This window comes from Mandrillus leucophaeus, unplaced genomic scaffold, assembly GCF_000951045.1.
Source record: "Mandrillus leucophaeus isolate KB7577 unplaced genomic scaffold, Mleu.le_1.0 Scaffold276, whole genome shotgun sequence".
NCBI lineage: Eukaryota > Metazoa > Chordata > Mammalia > Primates > Cercopithecidae > Mandrillus > Mandrillus leucophaeus.
In genome coordinates, this window is record NW_012102876.1 from 2933334 (window position 1) to 2957369 (window position 24036).

Here is a 24036-nt window from a genome sequence, read left to right on the forward strand (position 1 = left end):
AGCCCCTTGGATTGGGTTCAAGGGAGTGCCATCAGGAACTCATGGGAGAGACAGGAATGTTTTCAGAAACCTCAGCCTGTCCTCTTTTTCCTGAAACGGGTCCCTGTTGACGGTAGTCACTGTCCATGCTGTTTAGCCTAAGGAAGGTGACAGTGGGTGGACCACCTCAGGCCATATGGAGGAAGGCCTGGCACAGAAACAAGGCCAGGCAGGCTGTGGCTAGTCTGAATTTAGCTGTAGCCTCAGAATCAGGGGACTTGGGCTTGACAGCTGACATTGAATGGTACAGAACTCTGGTTAAGTCACTTAACTCAAATTTTATCTCTTCATCTGTAGATTGCTTGAAAACCAAATTAAGGAGCTCCTTCAACAAATATATTTAAAAAAAAAAAAAGATAATATAAGCCATAAGGCACATACAAATCACTTGGGAATCTTGATAAAATGCAAATTTTGGTTTGGTAGATCTGGAGTGGGGCTAAAAATTCTGCATTTCTAACAAGCTCCAGGGTAAACCTAGCTGATATTGCTGCTGCTTGAGTGTTCATCTATCCTGATGAACAAGGATAGAAACCATTAAAATAGTTGAAAATGAAAATAACAGTGAGTTATCTAAACCCCACAACCCTCACACTGCTTTCACATCTGATATTTTTCATTTACCTAATAAACATTTTCCATGTTTCTACAGATTCTATGGACTGCAAAGTTTCTGTAGTTATTATTATTCAGTAGCTACACAATATGCCATAGTGTTGAAATAGCATCATTTATCCAGTTGCTTCCCTCACACTGGACCAGTGAGTCCCAGGAAGTGGCTGCAAGGAAGCAGTTTGTTTCTGGGACAGCCCAAGGGCATTTCTTACTTCCTCCTGTTCCTCCCTAGGATCAATCTGTAGGAGTAAACTGGCTCAAGACTGTGAACATCTTCATGAACTCCTGTTACTTTTGACTTATTATTTTCCAAAAGGCCAACAAAATTATAGATAGGTACATATTTTGATTATTAAAAATATGTGTTTCCTTGTACACTGTTGGTAAGAATGCAAAATGGTGCAGCTGCTATGGAAAACAGTATGGCGTTTCCTCAAAAAGTTAAAAATAGAATTCTCATGTGATCCAGTATTTCCCACTTCTGGGTATTTAGTAAAAAGAATTGAAATCAAGATCTTGCACTCTCATGTTCATTGCAGCATTATTCACAATAGCCGACATGTGGAAACAACCTAAATGTCTGTTGATAAAGGAGTAGATAAAGAAAATGTGTCATATACATACAATGGAATATTTTTCAGCCTTAAAGGGAAGGAAATCCTGCCATATGCAACAACATGAATGAATCTTGAGGACATTATGCTAAGTGACATTAAGCCAGTCACAGGACAAATACTGCGTGATTCCCACTGACATGAGGAATCTGAAGTAGTCAAACTCGTAGGAGCAGAGAGTAGATGGTGGTTGCCAGGCACTAGGGGGAGGAAAAAATAGAGTTGCTATTCAACTGGGTATAAAGTTTCAGTTATGCAGCTGAATAAGTTCTAGAGAACTGCTCTACAACATTGTACTTACTGTTAAAAATACTGCACTGTGCACTTAAAAATTTGTTAAGGCTGGCGTGGTGGCTCATACCGGAAATCTCAGCATTTTGGGAGGTTAAGGCAGGTGGATCCCTTCAGCCCAGGAGCTTGAGACCAGCCTGAGCAACATAGAGGGACTCTGTCTCTATGACAAATACAAAAATTATCTGGGCATAGTGGTACGCACCTGTAGTCTCAGCTACTCGGGAAGCTGAGATGGGAGGACTGCTAGGGCCCAAGAGGTCGAGGCTACAGGAAGCCATAATGGCACAATGCGCTCCAGCCTGGGTGACAGAGTGATACCCTGTCTCAAAAAACCCAAAAAATTGTTAAGAGGATAGATCTCACGTTAAGTGCTCTTACCACAATTTTTAAAAAGTTCCTTATCGAAAAGTATTCTTAAAATGACAATTTCCCTAACACCACTGCTAACATTTTATTGTTTTTTTAATCATGAATTTGTTCAATAAACATTTATTATACACTTAGAATGTGCCAGGTTCAGTGTTATACATGGGGATGCTGCAGTGAACAGTTTTTCTTTATAGGCATATGTGCAACATTATCCGTCAATCTATATAACAAAAAGTATATGCAATACAAAATGTACATGTACATATATACTACAAGATGTTTTTATTCGTGTTTTATGTGAATAGCAAGACTAAAAAAACCATTAATTGGGCCCAGTGTAGGCCAGCAATGGTATTCTGTCCCCTGAATGTACACAAATAAGAAAAACGATGCAGCCCATTCCTTTTAGGCATCTTAAAGTATACCAAAGTTTGTAACAGCCAGGTAGGCACACAACAGAGAATGAGTTCCCTGACATCAGCGGGAATCTATCACGGGGTAAAGTGGACGGAAACCTCGCCCACCTGCTCACTGCTTGTTGCTCTTCAGGCACTATTTAATTTCTGGGTGCTTTAATTTATATAGAGATACAAATGTTATCTCTGGTTGTGGCTGAGAAGAATGAATGAAATAACGTACCTAAAATGGTCACAGGGCCTAGCATATGGCAAGCGCTTCCTAAATAGACATTGCTTTTATTGTCATGAGTGCCAGTGATAGAGGACCTTGGGTTTGGGCCTTATTGTGCCACTAACCAGCAGTGTTATTTTGGGCAGCAGTGCTGTCCCTGGACCTCAGCCCTCCCTCTGGGAAATGCAGGGCATGGAGGAAAGTGGTAGTTCACCGTTTGGAGATTCGTGGCAAACTATCGGGCACAACTCCTTGAAATCTTCCGGAGTTGGCGAGGCATTGCGGGGCGATTACAGGGGGCGCAACCTCGCGGTCCCGGCCACAACCTCCCCAAGCCCGCCGAGACAGCCTCCAGCCCCTAAGGTGCCCCAGGGTGGCGCAGGGGCAGGCAGCTGGGCGCACGCGGAGGGCGCAGCCTCAAGGTGATCCTGGGCGAAGAGCTGAGAGTGGCGCTGGTGGGGGCCTTTGAGGGGCCGCAGCCGAGCCCATGGCTTCGGGCTTCGACGAAAACAATAGCTGCAAGGTTTGGTTTCCTCGGGACAAGGGTGGAGGAAGGTGCTGGAACCCTTCCCCTTCTAATCCCGGTGTGGCCTTCTGACTGGCAGACAATACTAGAGGTATTAGCTTTCCTCTTGCCTCCGCCCCTTCGGTCCCGAAAGGCCCTGGAGCCCTTCCCTGCAAGGTAATAGTGCGCCTGAGAAATCCCAGTGGTGCCTTGTTCTCTCTACAAAGGCAATGAATGCCCAGCACAATTTGGCATGGAGTTGGCTCTCAAGATAATTGTTGAATGAATGAATGAATGAATGAGTGAGTGAGTGAGTGAATGAATGTCATCATTGGGGATGGGCCTAGGGCACCAGCAAGATCAGGACATCTCATCTTTCATCCTCACCTTCCAATGTTCACTCCATTTGTTCACATCTGTACAGAATTTTCACGTTGTGTTGGTCACAGCGGGCTGGTGTAAAGAGGTCATGTTTTCAGGTAAGAGCAGCATTGCATAGTGAGCAGAAACCCCAGCTGAGTGGGACTTCTCTGAGTTCTGTGTCCACACCTTGGGGACTCAGACATCTATTCCTGCCTTCTGTTAAGCTTGACAGCAAACTCAACAGATGTAAATATTGATACTTTCCGGAAAAGTGTGAAGGAATTTGTTAAAGAGAAACTTAAAGAAAGGGAGGCAGACGTTGCGAGGCTTTTTATGCCTTTCAGGGTCACTTCAGGACTTCAGTTTAATATGTTTCAACTCAGCATATAACCTAATGATTCATTTCTTCTTAGAAGCTGAGTCTGAAAGGAGTGAGGGTTTAGCTGGCGTTTCATTTTGTGTCTGCTTGTGGCAGGAAATAACAGGTTCATATATGACTCTCCACCTCCTGAGGCTAGAGCAAGAGTGTCAATGATGTGCCCGCAGGAAGAGCACCATACGTTTGAATGGTGCCTTATCACTGTCCTGGGCTTTCACATGCTTTATCATGCTTAAAACCCATAGCCCTGTGGAATAGCCAGAAAGAGATTATTATTCCAGTTTTCCAGCGTTGTTACTTCAGTTATTGAATAGCCACTGTGTGCTGAATGTTAGAGGTACAAAGAAATAAGGCCTATCTCTGCCTTTAGCGCACGGTCTAGTGAAAGAGAAAGATATGCACATGGATCAATTCCAGTATGACATGTTACCTGATAGGGTAGATCAAGCCCAACATCTGTTTTTGAAAATAAAGGTTTTTTTGTTTTTGTTTTGTTGTTGTTTCGAGACAGGGTCTAACTCTGTCCCCCAGATTGAAGGACGTCATACCTTGTGACGCACAGTCATACCTTGTGACCTGTATAACCATAGCTCACTGCAGCCTTTAACACTCAGACTCAAGGGATCTTCCCGTCTCAGCCTCCCAAGTGGCTGGGACTACAGATATGCACCACCAGGCCCTGCTAATTAGAACTTTTTTTTTTTTTTTGGTGGACATGGATCTCAATATGTTGCTCAGGCTAGTCTTAAATTTTGGCCTCAAGCAATCCTCCTGCCTCAGCCTCCCAAGATGCTGGGATTACAGGCATGAGCCACCATGTCTGGCCCAACGGTAAAGTTTTACTGGGACACAGCTATACTCATTTATTTATATGTTGTCCACGGATACTTTCGTGCTACAATGGCAGAGTTTAATATAATAGTTGTGACCGAGGCTATCTGGCCTACAGAGCCTAAAATATTGACTATTGAACCTTTATAGAAAAAGTTTGCTAACCCATAGAATAGAGGAATAATGCTCAGGTGGGTGGGCATTTAGAGTTGGGGTACATAGCACCACCTGGGGGTTGAGAAAGGCTTCCTGGGAAAGGCACTGCTTGAGCTAGGAACTGAAGGGTAAGACTTATGGGAGTTAGAAGGATAAGAAGGGTACTCCAGGCAAAGGAAAGCCAAGGGACTAGACAACAGAATGATACGTAGGGAGAACCACAAGCAGTTTATGATTACTAGGATACAACATGCAAGATGGCGACGGAAGCAGATGAGGAAATCAGTCTCGACTTGGGTGATTTGCTGGAGGTGGTGTGTCTAGGTGGGGCAGGACTAAAATCCAGGTTTTCTAACTGGCAGTCCTATGTGCTTATCACAACAGCAAAGACAGCAAACACACAGCACCCATGTTGTCATTCCTTCAACCTAGGTCCACAGTGACCAGTGCTGATTGAACACAGAACTCTTTCCTGCAGCTTTATTTGTACTCCAGGTGGCTACTATTTGTCAGAGTGAGTGTGCATGTTCAGACCTATATGCTAGCCCTAATTTACCTCATTCCAGTCATAGTGAGAAGGTTTTAGATTTATTTTTCTCTGGATCTATTAGAAAAAGCCTTCAGAAGCAACAGCTACCAATTCAAACAGTCCCATTTCAGCACATTCTAAATTATTGCTTACCCTGCCTATGCCAGGTCATACACCAGTTGGTTTACACACTTTATCTCTCTTAATCCTCACTTCAAGGTCATGAGGGAGGTAGAATAAATAAGTCATTTACCCAGGGGTCTGGAAGTAAGCATTTTAATTGTTCAAAAAGATTTTAAAAGATTATATGTTAAAAATTACGATACTTAAGGAACAACTTGGTGTTGTGGTACTGTATAGGGCTGGGTTGTAAATGACCAGTGGGCATGCCAGAGGCTCAGCCCCTACAACATCCATAGTGGGATATGAACCATTATGAGTGATTGCAGTGACCTTGTGACTCATAGCTTGTAAAATAGAAGGTGGGATGCTTATTTTGCTGGATATCACGTATATATATATATATTTTTTTTTTTTTTTTTTTTTTTTTTTTTTTTGAGACGGAGTCTCACTCTCACCCAGACTGGAATGCAGTGGTGCGATCTCGGCTCACTGCAAGCTCCACCTCCTAGGTTCATGCCACTCTCCTGCCTCAGCCTCCCGAGTAGCTGGGACCACAGACGCCCGCCACCACGCCTGGCTAATTTTTTTGTATTTTTAATAGAGACAGGGTTTCGCCATGTTAGCTAGGATGGTCTCAATCTTCTGACCTCGTGATCCGCCCGCCTCGGCCTCCCAAACTGCTGGGATTACAGGCGTGAACCACTGCGCCCGGCCACATTTTTTATTATCTTTTAACTTGATTGTGGAAATTGACATTAGACATGCATCCCTTAATCCATGTAGTAGGTAAGAACATATAGATAAAGGGCAGTGGGGAGGGGAAAGAAAAAAGAAAGGTAGGAAGGAAGGAAAGAAGGAAAAAATATATCCAGAAGATGCAAGACCTGGATCAAATGGTAGCAGGAAAAGTTCTTTTAAAGATATCTAAATGTTGGAAATATCATTCATCCAGGACAGTTGAGGTCCTGGAATTCCAGTGAGCAATTTCCCTCTGTGCTGTTATTTTTCATATTTTGGAAAGAAGAGCACTATGGCTTGAAGAGGTTAGATAGCTTGCCCGTGCTACTTACTAGTAGACCCAGAATTTCCACACTGGCCTTCCAGAGTTGACAATCTAAGATCTTAACTACAATTATATTCATCTTTGATCCTTGGGAGGAAGGGAAGATATTTTCAATTTAGACTTGAAAACATAAAGTAGCTGAATGAAGCAGTGTGGAATTAGCAGAGAGCAGAAAAAGCAAGCACCAATCTGTGTCTTGATGTCATGTTTAAATCTTGCTTTGGGTTTTTTTTTTTAACTGTCTTTCTAGAAAAGACATAGGTAATAGCATCATGTACAGTAATCTTTTCTCCTCAGTTATCCACATCTGGAAGTAGTTTGATAGCTAGATGTATGATATCATCATGCCTGTTACCTGTCATCTGTTGGCAGCTCACCAGTTATCCAATTTCTAGGGCATCTCTCTTTAAAATCTGTTTCAGAAGTCTTGGGCTGGCAGAAAGCCAGTTACACCTGAAGTGGCTGAAGCTTGAGGGAGGACCCTTATCTAGGTCAGCCAAAGATGAGAATGAGATAAGCTGAGTAACAGATCTTAAGAAAGAAAAAATTAAGTACCAATGCCTTGTCCAAGGAAAGAGAAGACTCCAGCTGGGAGATATTGCCAAAGGTCAGAAGACATGCTGAGTGTAAATAGAACAGTAGAAATTGGGAATAAATAGATAAGGTTTTGGTGGCGGGGGGATGATGTAGAGAATGTCCCTATAGGGTCTGAGCACAGGTGGGTCAGTTTATAAGTACATAATCTTCCTAAATGAATAGTCCAAGGGTCAACTTTATTTCAGTGAAAGAAAACTCCACAAATTGCTTAGACACACTCCCATCTATCCATCATTTATGTAGACATTCAGTAGACACCAATTGACAATCTACTCTGTGCTCAGCACCATTCTAGGCTCCAGGTAAGCAAAGATGAGCAACACCCAGTTTCTACCTTGAAGGATCACCCATGCCTGGTTCAGTAGAGACAGAGACAGAGATATGAGTTTCCCTTTTATCTGTTTTCCCCCAGAAGTACCCTGGTTTTCATAAAGACCATGGCTTGACATGCTATACCATTACAATAATAATGTATAATTAGTGGAAAACCAAAGAAATGACTGGAAATTGCCTTTAGTTATGGGAACAGCTGGGCTTCTCAGGATAACACTGGAAAATACTGTACTATGTGAGCAAGGTCTGTAGGGTTCAGGTTTCTGTGGAGATACAGCTACTTCCCTTCCAAATGCCAACTTTAAATTCTGACATTTTGGCATTTATGTGAGTGACTGTATGACTATTTATGTAGGTGATTGGCCCTCTCAAGAGACTTTGGATTAGAATCTTCCTGGTTTTGATAAATGCACCTTCTTTTCCTCAAAGTTCTTTATAACTTTTTAGACCAGTGACCTCCCTTTTTAGCAGCTCCTTGGCTAGAAGGAGAAGAGAGTCAATCTACCATTTTGACTGTAATTCAGTTTGGTTTCAGGTGCTTTTAATAATTTGGTATTCTGTTGTGAGATGAGGTATAGAGGCCACCTCTACTCTTTCAATTCCGACAGCAGAAATAGAAAAGATGGTAGTTTTGTTCAAGCCAGCCATTCATTTATTTTCTAAACATTTATCATGCACTGTGCTGGGACAAGAGCTATGTTCGGTTCTTGGTATATAATGTTCATAAAATAGGTGCATATTGGTCAATGTCTCCATGAGGTTTACTCTCCATCAGGTGTAGGGTGTCAGATATTTGGCAAATAACCTCACAAATAACAAGCGTTAATAAGGAAAGACTAGGCTGTTATGAGTGTACAATAGTGGTTGGCCTAGTTTGGATTGAGAGACAGGGAGGGCCTCTTTAAGAAAGAGATAACAGGCTGGGCATGGTGGCTCATGCCTGTAATCCCAGCACTTTGGGATGCTGAGGTGGGTGGACCACCTGAAGTCAGGAGTTCGAGACCAGCCTGGCCAACATGGTGAAACCCCATCTCTACTAAAAATACAAAAGTTAGCTAGGCATGGTGGTGGGTGTCTGTAGTCCCAGCTGCTTGGGAGGTTGAGGCAGGAGAATTGCTTGAACCTGGGAGGCAGAGGTTGCAGTGAGCTGAGATCGCATCACTGCACTCCAGCCGGGGTGACAAGAGTGAAACTCTGTTTTGAAAAAAAAAGAGAGAGAGAGACAATAATGCTGAAATTTGAAGGAGGAGGCACTAGCCAGGCAGAGTCTGGGAAAGAGATTCCAGGGAGAGGGAGCAGCATATGTGTAGACTCTGAGCTGAAAAGAAGAGGATGTCACCTATACACTGTCAGAGGCAAACACAGGTGTGCCATAGTCATGGTGGGGAAGAGTGGCACAAAATGAGCATGGTGAGGTGGCTCAGAGCCAGCCCATGTAGGGCCCTATAGCACCTGGTAAAGAGTGTGGATTTCATTCTGGGTACAGTGGGAAGTGACAGGCAGGTGGCAAGCAGAGAAGTAGTATGATCTGCTTACGTTACAAAATATCTCTGAATTCTGTGTGCAGAATGAATCAGATATGCATTTAAGAAAATCAGTACATAGCCTGAGTCATCAGATGCATATTGCAAGGTGGGCACAGAGCCTGAACATATGCTGGGCACATGCAAGCTGCTTCCTCCCCTTGCCTCCCCCTACCAAATGTCCTGCCTGGGAGGCAGAATGCAGTTTACAGAACTTGAAACCGAGTACAAAGTGTCTACAATTCCAGGAGAGGAAAGCATTGAGGAGGAAATAATCAAGTATTAAAGATCTCAACAACTTAGAGAACAAGATACCAGTCTTAAGTGAAAAGAACACATTTGGCATTAAGTATCTCAGGAAACATGTCCTTAGGGCCCGTTGACTTAGAAACATCTCTATTTCCAAAAAGGCATTTAGTCAGCTCCTTCCCTCATGTAACTCAATTTCCTACTTTCCTCCATCATAGACCATGCATTCTTTGGTTATCGGATTTGCCTTTGGATTTTTTTTTTAAAGACAACTAAAAGCATCTTTTTAAAACTCTAGCCTTTTCAGCGTCATTTGTCATTACTTTTTCTTCCCAATTTAATTCATGGCTGAGGCCTCCCTTGGGGTAGTATTTTTTTTTTTTTTTTTTTTTTTAAGAAATGGGGTCTGGCTTTGTTGCCCAGGCTGGAGTACAGTAGCATGATCTCAGCTCACTGCCGCCTCGACCTCCCAGGCTCAGGCGATCCTCCCGCCTCAGCTCCCCAATTAGCTGGGACTACAGGTGCGAGCTTCCATACCTGGCTAATTTTTGTATGTTTTGTAGACACGGGTTTTTGCCATGTTGCCCAGGCTGGTCTCAAACTCCTTAGCTCATGCAATCTGCCCCCTTCAGTCTCCCAAAGATCTGGTATTAGAGGCATGAGACACCACGCGTGGCCGGGGTAGTATTTTTTTTCTTGACTTGTTAAGAGTTAGCTTGATTCTCCCCTACCAGTGCCCCATGGGTGGGGTGTGGGGTTGGGGAAGGGATCAGCATGGAATGCATGCTGGGCAGGCCAGGGTTTGTTGAAGCAGGTGGGGTTTGAAGGTTGAGGGACAAATACTTCCCAACTTTACCCTATGAACATGGTAGCAGATCAGCTGGGACTTACACATACACTTTGTCTGCTGGGTGTGCCTGGAAGTAGAGTGATGCCCTGGAACCTGCATGACCTGGTGCTCAGAATACCTGGGCTTGGTTTCTAATCACTGCCTAGTCCAGTAACTCTGGGCCACAAATAAATTAACATAGATGAGTGCCCATGACTACCAGACAATATATATAAGTGCTTCTGGGCACCCAGAGAGATGTGCCTTGTTTTGTCCACGTAGAGGCCAGGAAATGAAGGTTCAGAGAAGTGATATCCCCACTGCATGCAATTCCCTCTGCCTGGAAAGCTCTGCTCACCCCATCCCCCTCTGCTGATGGAGTCAGTTTCTTTGTGTGGTCTCAGCACGTTTATCACATCTTCAGTGTGACACATATTTTCTTCACAAGACGTATGTCCCCAGGACAGGGGCCCATGAAGGAACGACAGCAGAGAACTGTAGCTCTGAAAGGTGCTCCGCTTCATTTGTCCTTTCCCCAGATAACGAGGAAAGGGACCCATAGCTATGGTCACGATGGAATTCTCAAAGAGACTCCTTCCTTATTGACTATATTCAACAGAAAATGAGTCCTTGGCATTCTGCTCCTCAACAAAAAATATCGATATTAATATTTAGCATCCTTATATATCAAATAGACTCTAATGGGTTATGGGAGCTTTCTGAAATACTTTTTATACTATATTTCTTGAAGGAAATAAATAAGTTATAATAATTCACTTGTCCCATTTGGTTCAGTTTTGGGGGCCTTCTTCACTATGATTGTTTTTAAAATCCATGGAAATAGAGGTGAAAACCCTTCTCCTCACTGCACTACTGAAATTATAAACATTGACCTAGATTATAACCATTAGGTTCTCATTGAAATGAAATATTTGCCCTGGGGTTTAAATTCCTAACTTACACTGTAAGATGAGCCTCCAGTGAAAGACTTCTAATAAGAAAATCAGAGATTTGGTGTTAAAACATCCTCAAGTAATCTGTGAGGAATGTTACTTTTGTATTTATAGCACTTACTATCATCTGATTTGAAGTAGAGTCTAGATCTATCTATCTTCTCCAGGGAGAGCTCCTTGAGGACAAGGAATTTGCCTCTTTCATGTTATTTGGCACAGTTTTTAGCCCATAAGAGGCTCTCAGTAAATACTGGTTAAACAGAAATGAGAAAAAGGAGATGTTAAGCTCAAAGAGCAAGGTAAAGCCATTCTGCTCTTTTTTTTCTTTGAAGATGATGATGGCAAGAGTTACCATAAACTGGCCAGGTGTGATGGCTCACGCCATAATCCCAGCCACCAAAGCCCAGGGTAGGAGTTTGAAACTAGACTGGGCAACAGCAAGACCCAGTATTTATAACAAACAAACAAAACTATCCAGGGGTGCACGCTTATCATTCTAGCTACTCAGGAGGCTGAGGCAGGAGGATGACTTGAGCCCAGGAGTTTGAGGCTGCAGTGAGCTATGATTGTGCCACGCACTCCAGCCTGAGTGACAGAGCAAGACTTTGTATCTCAATTAAATAAGTAAAATAAATAAAGAGTTACTATAACCTGAGTTGTTTACTATGTGCCAGGCACTGTGTCAAGTACTTTATGTTGGCCAGGCATGGTGGCTCACTCCTGTAATTCCAGCACATTGAGAGTAAGCCAAGTTGGGAGGATTGCTTGAGGCCAGGAGTTTCAGATCAGCCTGGGCAATATAGTGAGACCCTGTCTCTATCTAAGAAATTTAAAATAAAAAAAGCACTTTATGTGCAATAGTCCTTTTAACTCTTTAATTCTATAAGGAATCCATTTTTCCTTTAAGTAGATGAGGGCCCCGGGCCATTAACTAAAGTATCCAAAGTTACCTGACTTACAGGTGATTTTCCAAGATATCAGTTCAGGTCTCTCTACATATTTTTAAACATTGCATTACCTGTCCAAATGAACCAATATTTATTGGCCATTTTATGCAAATAATTGGACCAAGTATTACAAAATCATTTCTTATGTTCTTATTTCAGTTGGTTTGCAAAGCAGCCCTGCTGGGGCTTGTATAGGGTAAATGATGGGCTGAAGTTAAAGATACACGTATGTATAAGATGTATAGGATGGCGTTTTGCTAACCCTGGAAAGTTAAAGAGAATTAGAAGTTTTCAATGTAACAATTTCAGGCAGGAAAATGTTAGCATGTTATGAGCAATTTCCCTTCCTCTGAGCCATTAAGCTTTTGCCAAGGCTGCAGGGTAGATGCTGCATTAGTGGAAGATGAATTTGATCCAAGAAGACATCTTCTCAATCCTTGTGTAAGGTTAGTCTGAGTAGGAATCACTTGGTAACAATTTGAAATGGAGTTTGTTAGAGAAACAGAAAAACATAGCTTTGTCTGGGTTGAGCCCAGAAATGGGTGACAGATGTTAATGATGAGTGACTGAACAGATGTTTGGGGGAGAATTACAAAAAGGGTTTCTATCATGCAGGATCGAAACCTTAACCTTTCTGGCTGATGCTGAAAGGAGAGCTTGTTTATGAAACATGTTCTTACAAAACTATTTGGTGGATTGTGACAAAGATGAATGACTGGGTAGTATAATTTAAAATGGAAAATAAGGTAAATGGGAGTCCTTGTTTATGTGCATGTGTATATGTGTTTTCTTTTACAAAGGTCAATGCTGTATTAAAGAATGGGAAAGTTGAATAAGTCATTCCATTCTGCTTCCCTATTGTTTCCACTCCTCCCCTCTAAACTGGAAGGAATGAACAGTATTTGATACTGTACCTTAAGGCTCAACAAATTATTAAAATACTATCACATATATATATATACACCCTGAAATATCTGCCCTGTAATTACATTTGGAAAAGTTTCCTGTACAAACTTACTTGGTAGTTTTAGTTGGGGTCTCTGAGACTTACTTCAAGTTTTAAGGAGTTTAAAAAGATCCCCATTTCAAAATAAATAAGAAACAAAGGCAGATTTTAAAAGTTGTACAGCTACTGCCATAAACCTGTCCCCACTGTGAAGTGGGTACACTTCACAGAAAGATGAACAGTTAGTTGTATTATACAAATTATATAGTTCCTGATAATTTGACTGAAATTATGGATGGACTGATCAGATGCATTTGTTAATTCATCTTCACATCTGGCCATAATTGACATGAATTTGACTTACCTTCTACTAACTATAGCTGTGACTACACAATAGTACCAAACATCTGGTTAAAAAAGATGAATACAGGCCAGTCACGGTGGTTCACACCTGTAGTCCCAGCATTTTGGGAGGCCAAAGTGGGCCAATCACTTGAGCCCAGAAGTTCGAGAGCAGCCTGGGCAATATGGTGAAACGTCATCTCTATAAAAAATACAAAAATTAGCTGGGCATGGTAGTATGTGCTGGTGGTCCCAGCTACTCAGAAGGCTGAGGTGGGAGACTGAGGTGGGAGGATCATTTAAGCCCAAGAGGTCAAGGCTGCAGTGAGCCAAGATTGCACCACTGCTCTCCAGCCTGGGCAAGAGTGAGACCCTATCTCAAAAAAAAAAAAAAAAAAAAAAAAGATAAATAAGGGATAAATACAGTCAAAAATCCAGATATTCTCAGTTTTGTATGCTAATATTAGTGAATGCCATTGACTTTATGATAGACATTGTGTATACAATAGGCTTATATGTCACAATAACCTTGCAAGGTGGATTTATTATCCTCATTTAATGAATGTGAAAGCAGAAGCCCAGAGAAGTTAAGTGACTCACAGAAGGTCACATATGCCAGTGAGTAGCAGGACCAGGATTTGTACCCTGGTCTGTGGTATTCAAAATTTCTCTCACTTTCTAATATGCCAAACTGTGCTGGGCAGAATAGATGTTTAATTATTTGATTAAATCTTTATATGTTACTGTATATCAAAATGGAATGTGACTTAAATGCCAGAATTCTCAAACTCATGATCTGAAGTCTCACTGTAATGCCATCAAAGAAAGATTACTGGTAACTCTCTGTGTTATTGAAAGGGGAGGAAAAATACTAGATTCTTTCTTTGGCTTTGTCCTGAAGAGAGCTCAATAGGATGGTAATAACTGAATAAAATGTCAGCTTTGGGCAGGGCAGTGTACTAGAAGCTATGGGCATTAAAAACATAAATAAGATACGTTAGAGCCTACAGAAGAGATAAGATATATACAGAATAATGATGAGGAAGACGGGCATATATCAAGGGACATGGGAGTTTAGGGGAGAAAGAGATTTTAGCTATGGTGATTAGGCAAGGTTGCATAGAGGGGATGGCATCTGCAGTGTGAGCTTTGAAGTTAAAGACAGTGACCAGTCAAGGTTAGTCCTTTCTTCAGCTTGATTTTCCCTTCCTGTTCCTACTACCTCTCCTTCCCTACATTGCCAAACATGAAAGTGTCACCCTAGAAATGGATAACCAGTAAGACGGAAGGCACTGGTCCCTTGATACTGGGAACTGCCATGGGAGTTCTAGAATACTTACTCTCATGGGATTATATAAGAGAGTGCCAGGAAAAATTGCAAAGGGTTTTGAAATGGGCAACAAAAAGATTCTTGGGTGTCCTGAGTACCTTACCCAGCCAGGTTACCTCTACCATTCATTGTCTTTGAACTATTTTGCAACACTGTAAATTGTAGATAACTGCTAGCAAGGCAAAGATGATTTCTTTTCCACATACAAACAAATTCTGGCTGGGCACAATGGCTCACGCCTGTAATCTCAGCACTTTGTAAGGTGGAGGCGGGCAGATCACTTGACATCAGGAGTTTGAGACCAGCCTGGACAACCTGGTGAAATCTCATGCTACTAAAAATACAAAAATTAGCCAGGCGTGGTGGTGCATGTCTGTAATCGCAGCTACTTGGGAGGCTGAGGCAGGAGAATTGCTTGAATCTGGGAGGCAGAGGTTGCAGTGAGCCGAGATTGTGCCACCGTACTCCAGCCTGGGCGACAGAGTGAGATTCCGTTTCAAAAAAACAAAAACCAACAAACAAAAAAAAAAGAAGACAAATTCTGTCCGTGAATTGGTTATCACCTTTACTACCTCTCTACTTCTGCCCCTTGGAAAAAAACAGTTTTACATCTATTTGTAAATTCTCTTCAGTATTCCTGATTGACCTCTATAAGTGGGGTACTTTAAATTCTCCTGTGAGCTGGTAGTAATATCTTACTGGTTCCTTCATTAGTTAATGAGTTAAAATCTTTGACATGTATTCATTTTATATTTGTATGAGAGTAAATAATTTACCTTTATTTAATTTTTTTTTAACAAGAAGAATATGCTTTTATTTAAGCCACTGATATTTTGGGCACAAAATATAGAATGCATGTATTTATCTATATCTATATCTATCCATCTATTTTTATCTACCTGTCTATAATGATCACATTTCTGTGCTAAGTAGATAGCTCCTGCCATCCTACCTTAATTATTTCCATGAGGACCAGCATTGACTCTTAATCATCAAATCCAAAGATTTTTTTCTCAGTCTTCATTCATCCTTAATGAGAGATATAGTAGAACAATGTTTCTCCCAATCATGAGTCACAACCGATAAGTGGGTCAGAAATCAATTTAGTGGTTTAGAGCCAGCATTAATAGGATTTATCATAGTGCATCACACACAGTAAGTATAATTTGCGAAGCTTTGGATTCAGATACTTACATGTATTAGTTTACTAGGGCTGCCATAACACATTACCACAAACTGGGTGGCTTAGGACTTTAGAAATTTATTCTCTCATACTTCTGGAGGGCAGAAGTCGGAAATCAAGGTGTCGCAGGACTAAGCTTTCTTTGAAAGCTCTAGAGGAGAATCCTTTCTGGGCTCTTCTAACTTCTAGTGACTCCTGGCATTCCCTGGCTGGTGTTAGCATAACTGCAATCTCTGTTTTCATCTTCACAGCATCTTCTCTCTGTGCCCTTTTCTGTCTCTTATAAGGACACAGTCATTGGATTTAGGCCCCACTTTAACCCAGTGTGATCTTATCTTGATCTTTACCTAAATTATATCTGCAAAGACCCTATTTCCAGATAAGGCCACATTCCAAGGGTCAGTGTAGACATAAATTTTGGGGGACACTATTCAACATACTACATATATATATGTAAATTCTTGATCACTTTGTGAATTGTTTTTCTTATTATGAGAAGAGGTCTCAAAACCTTCAAAGATAGGACTAGAAGACCCCCAGTACCTTTTTCACTCTGATTCCAAGAAGCATTTAACATAGCCGGCTACATTTCCCTTTTTGGCAATAATAATAGTAATAATTAATGAGTATAAAATTTATCCAAGTAATTTTGCATGCAACAAATAATTCAATCTTACAAAGCCTTGGGAGGTGGGTTTTAATAATACATCAGTTTTAAAGATTATCACACAGCTAGAGAGCTAAGCAGCCAGGATTCAATTCCAAACCCATGGTTTTCCATCATATCATGTTTATTTGGAACTTCATCTCTCTTTGCTTCCATATTGCTACATTGATCTGGTGTATCTGACTTGGCTGCATTTTCTGGTCTCTATTTTCTGCTTTCCATCTCGTAAAACTGTCATTCCATCAACTCTCGGCCATGGCCAGCTCCTGCCCAATCTCATTCAATTTCTCACTTTCTACTTACAGGGATGGGGAAGACTTAATCCTATCTAGAAGGAGCCAGTGGACAGCAAAGACGGCAGAGAGAGAAAAGAGGGAGTGACAATGAAGTAAGGCTCCAGAGAGAGGACCAAGTGCCCCAGAGGAGGAATTCCCTTTTGGAAAGAGATAGACACCTCTTCCTGTGAGACATTTGGTCATTTTAACAAAGCAAATAGTGATAGCAACAGAACCAGGAAGCTCCTGTCTCATTAGTTGGCTTTGGGTTCCCCAGTTTCTGGCCATGAGGCTTCATGTGAAAGCCCAGGTCTTGTCTCTTGGATAAGGTGCTCCATTTTACAGATCAAGTTCAGCACAGGAAAACAGGATGTTGTATCAGTCTTTTTTCACACTGCTATAAAGAACTGCTTGAGACTGGGTAATTTATAAAGGAAAGAGGTTTAATTAACTCACAGTTCGGCATGGCTGGGGACGGCCTCAGGAAACTTCCAGTCGTGGTGGAAGCCAAAGGGGAAGCACACCTTCTTCACACGGCAGCAGGAAGGAGCATGAACGCAGGAAGAACTACCAAACACTTATAAAATCATCAGATCTCGTGAGAACTCAATCACTATCATGAGAACAGCATGGGGGAAATTGCCCCCATGATTCAATTACCTCCTCCTGGTCCCTTGACACGTGGGGATTATGGGGATTACAATTCAAGATGAGATTTTGGGTGGGGACACAGGCAAACCATATCAGACATAGTGTGAAATATTTGGTTACGTAGTTAAGAAATGTGGGAAGGCACACAAAAAGAAAAGGAGAAACAAAAATCTAACACCCAGAAGACTTCCTCTTTGTCACCTCATTACCTGAGCTAATGACTCCCCAAAACTCAGAGAACACGTCAGGAATCCAGGACAGCTGTGCTCCTCAGCCTGGAGGAGATTTCAACAGGCACAGGAGTTGGACAATTATACACTGGTACCTTTCCCAGATGATTTATGGAATATCCTGTGGCAAATAAGGAAGACACAAGCTTCAACAAATTATTTCTTTAAGTCAGGACCGTTAAACAAGAACACATTGTTGAGGGGGCAATAAAACCATCAGAATGTGGCTCTGGCTTCTCTCTATCTTATTAGGCTTGAGGTAATTATCCAGGTAATTCAGGGAAAATAAACTGCCATTACCTGAATTATTCTGATAATTACCTTGCTGTTCTACTTCAATCCAGTGGTGGAGGGCCGGCTGTAAATGTCTCACAGGCTCAGTCTGATTACAGAAAACAGGCTTGGCAATTGAGGAGCCGGGGGTGGAACAGTGGAAGGAGTTGAGCTCAAATAATTAGGTGTTTTAGACCAAGCCTTGGCACATCCTACCTGCTTCCTCCTGGTTAGCCACTTTATCTCACCGAACCAAAAGGCATTTTGAAGATGGCAAACTGTAAATTGCTAACTGGTTGTTCTGCTGAACGCTGATTAACCTTAACAGGGAGAGCACCAGGTTCAAGAGGCTGAAGAAGAGACCCAGAGTCAGCAAAGGAGATACGGGGTTTTATTAAGGGCTTACACACAGAAGAGAAAGTCCAGTAGTGGTGGCCTGGACAACATAACCACATGGCCCAGTGGCATTGGGCTGAGCAGGAAAACTGCAACCACTTGCAAACCGCATGCAGTTTATATAGCATTTTCACTTAACACCTTCCCCTAATGACCTCCACCTGGCAACCTTCATGTAACCCAAAACTTAGGGCCTCAATCCCATGTACAGCCCGTGTTTCACTTCCATGGTTCGGGCCAGGGGCTCAGATGTTCTTCATAAACAAGGAATAATTTCTGGGTTGGCCACTCCCGAATTCCCTAGCTTGGAACACACGTTCAGATGTGTCTGCCATACAGGGTCATTCTAAGGGTATGCTTAAGTTATTGCTATCAGCTGCATTTACCCCACACAGATACAATTTAAGCAATTATTAATCATATTTTTTCACTGGTATTATCAACAGCTGATGTAAACTTTTGTTCTGACATAAATATGGATAGAAATTTTATGCTTTATACTGAGGTATGAGATTCCAGGTCAATGCTTCTTAATGTTAGCTGCCCATTAGACTCAACTGTGGAACTTTTCTTTTCTTTTGGAGATGGAATCTCGCTGTGTTGTCCAGGCTGGAGTGCAATGGCATGATCTCAGCTCACTGCAATGTCCGCCTCCCAAGTTCAAAGGATTCTCATGCCTCAACCTCTGAGTAGCTGGAATTACAGGTGTGCACCACCACACCTGGCTAATTTTTTTTTTTTTTTTTTTTTTTATTTTTAGTAGAGATGAAGTATCACCATGATGGCCAGGCTGGTCTCGAACTCCTGACCTCAAGTGATCCACCCACCTCGGCTTCCCAAAGTGCCGGGTTTCAGGCATGAGCCACCGCACCTGGTCTCAATTGGGGAACTTTTAAAAAATAGAGGATTTCCAGGCCCAATACCAGATCAGTTAAATTTGAATCTCTAGGGTCGAGCTCCTGACTTTGGTATTTTTAAAAAGCTCTCCAGATGATTCTAACAGGCAGAACCATTGCACATCAGAGAAAGGAGGGAAGGGAGATTTCTGTTACTGAATGGTCTATTCAGGATTTGACATTTCTGATGGATAAGTCTCAGAGTGACAGGTGAAGCTGAGTGTTCAGCCTCTTCCCCCAGAGTTCTAGGCACAAGGGATCTATGATGGTCTGAATGTTTATGTCCCTCCAGAATTCATGTTGAACCATAATCCACAGTGCAACAGTATCAAGAGGTGTGGCCTTTAGAAGCTGATTAGGCCATAAAGGTTCTGCCTCATGGATGGTATCAGCACCCTTATAAAAGGACTTGAGGGAGTGCATTCAGCTCCTTTTTTGCTCCTTCCATTCCTTCCAACTTGTGGGAACACAGCATGCCCTCTGGAAGATGCAGCAACACAGCACCATTTTGGATGCAGAGATCACATCCTTGCAAGACACCAAACCTGCTAGTGCCTTGATTTTGGACTTCCAGCCTCCAGAACTATAAGAAATATATTTCTCTTCTTTATAGATGACCCAGTCTCAGGTATTTTCTTACTGCCATAGGAACAGACTAAGACAGGGCCCACATTGCCCCATCTCTGGATTTCAGAAGTCCCTGATATGAATGGCAGAAGAGGATTTTGCTGTGCCTCTCTGCTGAACTGTACACCACTCCTGTACAAAAAGGCCATGAGGCTCTGGCAGTGCCTGCTCTACATACCAGGTTTGTTTGAGTAACCAAAGGACTCATCAAAGGCTGCTTAACTATTGCTAGTTGTTAGCAGAGATGGGCAGAAAGAATCATTTTCACTTCCTTATAATTTCCTAAAACTACCTCTCCCAAGGATTAGGACCAGGCACATCCCCACCATGAGTGACCAGGGCTCTATAAGGTGCATTTGTGCATCACATCAACACTTATTAAAAACAATGAGACAGTAACTGCGAAAAGACATTACTTCATCCTGGCAGCAAGTTGCCAGGGGCAAACTTGCCATCTGCTAGGCAGTGCTAGGAACCAGAAAACTTTTGAAGCAATTCAGTTGGATCCTCCAGCTTTGAAGCATCTGGCTGGTAACTGTGCTATCAGCATGAAGTTACCTTCTCAGTTTCAAACACCCCAGTGTTGGAACCTGAAGATAGAATTCCTGTGGTCTAGACACAGATGCCTGCTACTAGGATTTACAGATGGGGCTCTCCTTTAAGTCTTAGGGGACATGGCTCAGAAATGATCGTACAATCTCTCAACAATTTCTCAGGAATGACCAACAATCTCTCAGAATACAGCAAAACATCTGTTTCTTACGTGTAACTCCACCGAACACAGGCTGCCTTCCCCATACACATGTTTTTATGGCGGGGATTGGATGACATGTGAATTCAAAGGACCATTTCTTTTGCCCCATGACAAGCCTTTGAGAGGGTGAAGTGCTTGGATTTAGAGTGATTCTCCTAGAGGATTTACCCCCAGTTGTTGAAATATGGCAAATACCAAGTGTCCACGATTTATTATAAGACAATGAAGTGATTATTCCTTATGGAGTACTCCCTACACTCTGGAGAAAAGCAAACCATAGCATGTTTCCTTTCTTCCTCGTAGAAAATAGCCTGTTCAAATTCCCCTTGACTGCATAGAGGCTTGTTCTCTTTCAAGGTCCTGTTCAAATATTGCCTCCCCTGTAAAGCCTTCTAGGGCCTTCCTGAGCAGAATCAACCTTGCCTTATGTGGCAGCTTAGGGGTTTTTTTTGTTTTTTTTTTTTCTTTTTAAAAAAAACCAACTTGATGCTCAGTAACAGTGTGTGTGTGTATGTGTGTGTGTGTGTTTGTCCTTTTTTTTGTTTTGTTTTGTTTTTTTGCTTTTTTGAGACAGAGTTTCACTCTTGTCACCCAGGCTGGAGTGCAATGGCACAATCTTGGCTCACTGCAACCTCCACCTCCCGGGTTCAAGCAATTCTCCTGCCTCAGCCTCCCGAGTAGCTGGGATTACAGGTGCATGCCCCCACATGTGGCTAAATTTTGTATTTTTGGTAGAGACAGGGTTTCACTGTGTTGGGCAGACTGGTCTCGAACTCCCGACCTCAGGTGATCTGCCCGCCTCGGCCTCCCAAAGTGCTAGGATTACAGGCGTGAGCCACTGTGCCCAGCCAACATTGTGTAATATTATTTAGTTGTTCAGTATATATGTCTGCCTCTCTTCCCTCCCACCTCTACTCCCAGTACACCGGACTATGAGCTCCTCAAAGACAGAAATAATGTAGGTGCACAGTAAATATTATGTGTGGAATTGAATGTGATTCCTGGGACAGTTATAATATTCTTTCACAGTGGGTGTCAGGACTATTTGACTTTTTAAAGTGCTTCCGTAAAGGGGTGTTCCGTGTGCTCACAGGGAATATTTTCTGAATCTTCTCATCTATTCCCTCACATTCACTAGGAAATTTTCCTCTGGAGATAGTCCTGGCTTTTTTGCTGGGACATTCATGCTTCTGGTTTTTTGTTTGTTTGTTTTTTCCTGACTGTTTTTTTGACCCCTTCTGGTCATTTCCCATTTACCATTTCACCTCTTGGGCAGAGTTGGCATTTGACTATAATTCACTACCATCCCAAGCTGATACCGAACAGTGCCTTAAGAACCCAATCCCCACCTGCCATGTACCTTCCTCCAGATATTGCATTTGGGGAAAGTCTCCAGAATGATTTTTAAAAGAAGACAGGAGAGTGTAATAAGAACGAGCACAGTTCTGGAGTCAGTCATATCTGTATTTGATATCTACCTTGAATTTTGCTATATAGTGATCTTGGGTGAATTATTTAACCTCCTTAAAGTTCAATTTCTTCACCTATAAACTGGAGATAATAATAGTTCCCACCTTTTTAGGTGGCAAATAATAATAATTCCATTGTTTGACTACTTGCTTAATGTTAGGTCTTGAGCAAGTCAACTTTTTTTTAATTTATTTTTTTGAGATGGATTCTCACTCTTATTGCCCAGGCTGGAGGGCAGTGGTGCGATTGCGACTCCTGGGTTCAACCTCTGCCTCCTGGGTTCAAGCAGTTCTCCTGCCTCAGCCTCCCCAGTAGCTGGGATTACAGGTGCCTGCCACCATGCCTGGCTAATTTTTGTATTTTTAGTATAGATGGAGTTTTGCCGTGTTGTTCAGGCTGGCCTCGAACTTTTGACCTCAAGTGATCTGCCCACCTCGGCCTCCCAAAGTGCCGGGATTACAGGTGTGAGCCACTGCACCCAGCCACAAGCCAACTTTATGTGGACGATTACATTTAATCTTCATAATAGGATTGTTGCAGGTTGGGTCCTCTGAGAGACAAATTCTAAGATGCAGATTAGTATGCAGGAAGTTTATTAGGGAGTGCTTTCAGGATTAACACCTGTGAAGAGGGAGCGAAAGAAGCAGAATTGGGCAGACAGAGAAACTGAGCTGCAGTACAGTTTTAACAGAGGCTTCATGCAACTTCACAGGACAGTTTAAAGCTGGGAGGGCACTTCAGAGTTGTGTTGCAATGCATGGAGGGAGCTGAGGTCTTTATACTCCTACAAATGATCCATCATGGGAAGCAGGCTGTCCTTTCCCTGAAGGGAGTGTGGCCTCAAATGAGGTAGCTCTCTCCAGCTGAGGGCAATTTTTGGAAAGGGCTGACAACTGTGGGGCTATACTCCTAAAAGCACCCATTGCACAAATTATTATTATATTAGAGACGGGGTCTCACTGTTGTCCAGGCTGGCCTCAATATCCTGGACTCAAGCGGTTCTCCTCCTCAGCTTCCCAAAATGCTGGGATTACAGATGTTAGCCATCATGCCTGTCCTATTGCACAAATTATGTGAGATAACAAATAAAACACTTAGCACAATGCTTGTCAGAGAGTAATCACTTTCTAAATGTTACCTCCTATCACCGTCATCATCATCATCATTATTAACCATCAGATAGTCCACACTTGCTATCTTGCAAGCAAGAACATAATTGCTCAGCTTTTAGAGAAGTGATGGACATATTTTCTGAATTCTTCTTTTTAAAGTGAAAGACCTAATGCCCAAGCCAATGGAAAAGATCCCTAGACAGTGTGTTAGTCAGGGTTCTCCAGAGCAACAGGACCAATAGGATATGATGTGTGAGTTTATAAAGAGAGAGGGAGGAGAGAGAGAGAGATGTTAAACAATTGGTTTAGGTGATTATGTATATGAAGCCTGGCAAGTCCAAAATTTGCAGGGTAGATCAGCAGGCTGGAGAGGCAGTGAACAACTGATGTTGCAGTTCAAGTCTGAAGGTTGTCTGCTGGCAGAATTGCTTTTTGCTCAAGGTAGATCGGTCTGTCCTACGAAGACCTTCAACTGTCTGGATGAAGCCTACACACATTATGGAGGGTTATCTGTTTACTCACAGTCCACTGATTCAAATGTTAATCTCATCCAAATACCCTCACAGAAATATATAGAATAATGTTTAGCCAAATATCTGGGCACTGTGTCCTAGCCAAGTTAACACATAAAGTTAACCATTATGGGAGTGAATACGGGACTTCGCCTCTAATTTATGGAATCAGAAAACTTGAGGAAGAGAGTCATATGGTGTGCATAATATTATTCAGTCACAGTGCTGGAAAAGGGTTACAGGTTTCTTTCCTTTGCTAATTTTGCCTATGAAGTTCTTGGGATGATATAGTTAAATCAGTAACATTCTTGAGTCACTGATGGTGATAGAAATTTAATGATGTTATATAGTACGTGGTAGGGTACTGAACAATGGAGATTTCATCACTGAATACTTATTGTAGGCCAAACTTTACTGTAGCACTGGAAATA

The 24036-nt window shown here is 42.2% G+C and overlaps 1 protein-coding gene across 1 annotated transcript in view; it reads left to right on the forward strand.

The window, feature by feature from the left end:
* The first annotated feature begins 3048 nt into the window (after positions 1 to 3048).
* The window catches only part of LOC105543159 (olfactory receptor 7E24-like), a 64383-nt gene continuing 43395 nt past the window's right edge, over positions 3049 to 24036 (forward strand). The window contains 2 exon segments of the mRNA XM_011984953.1: positions 3049 to 3084; positions 3167 to 3243. Coding sequence (XP_011840343.1) covers positions 3049 to 3084; positions 3167 to 3243 — 113 coding nt within the window.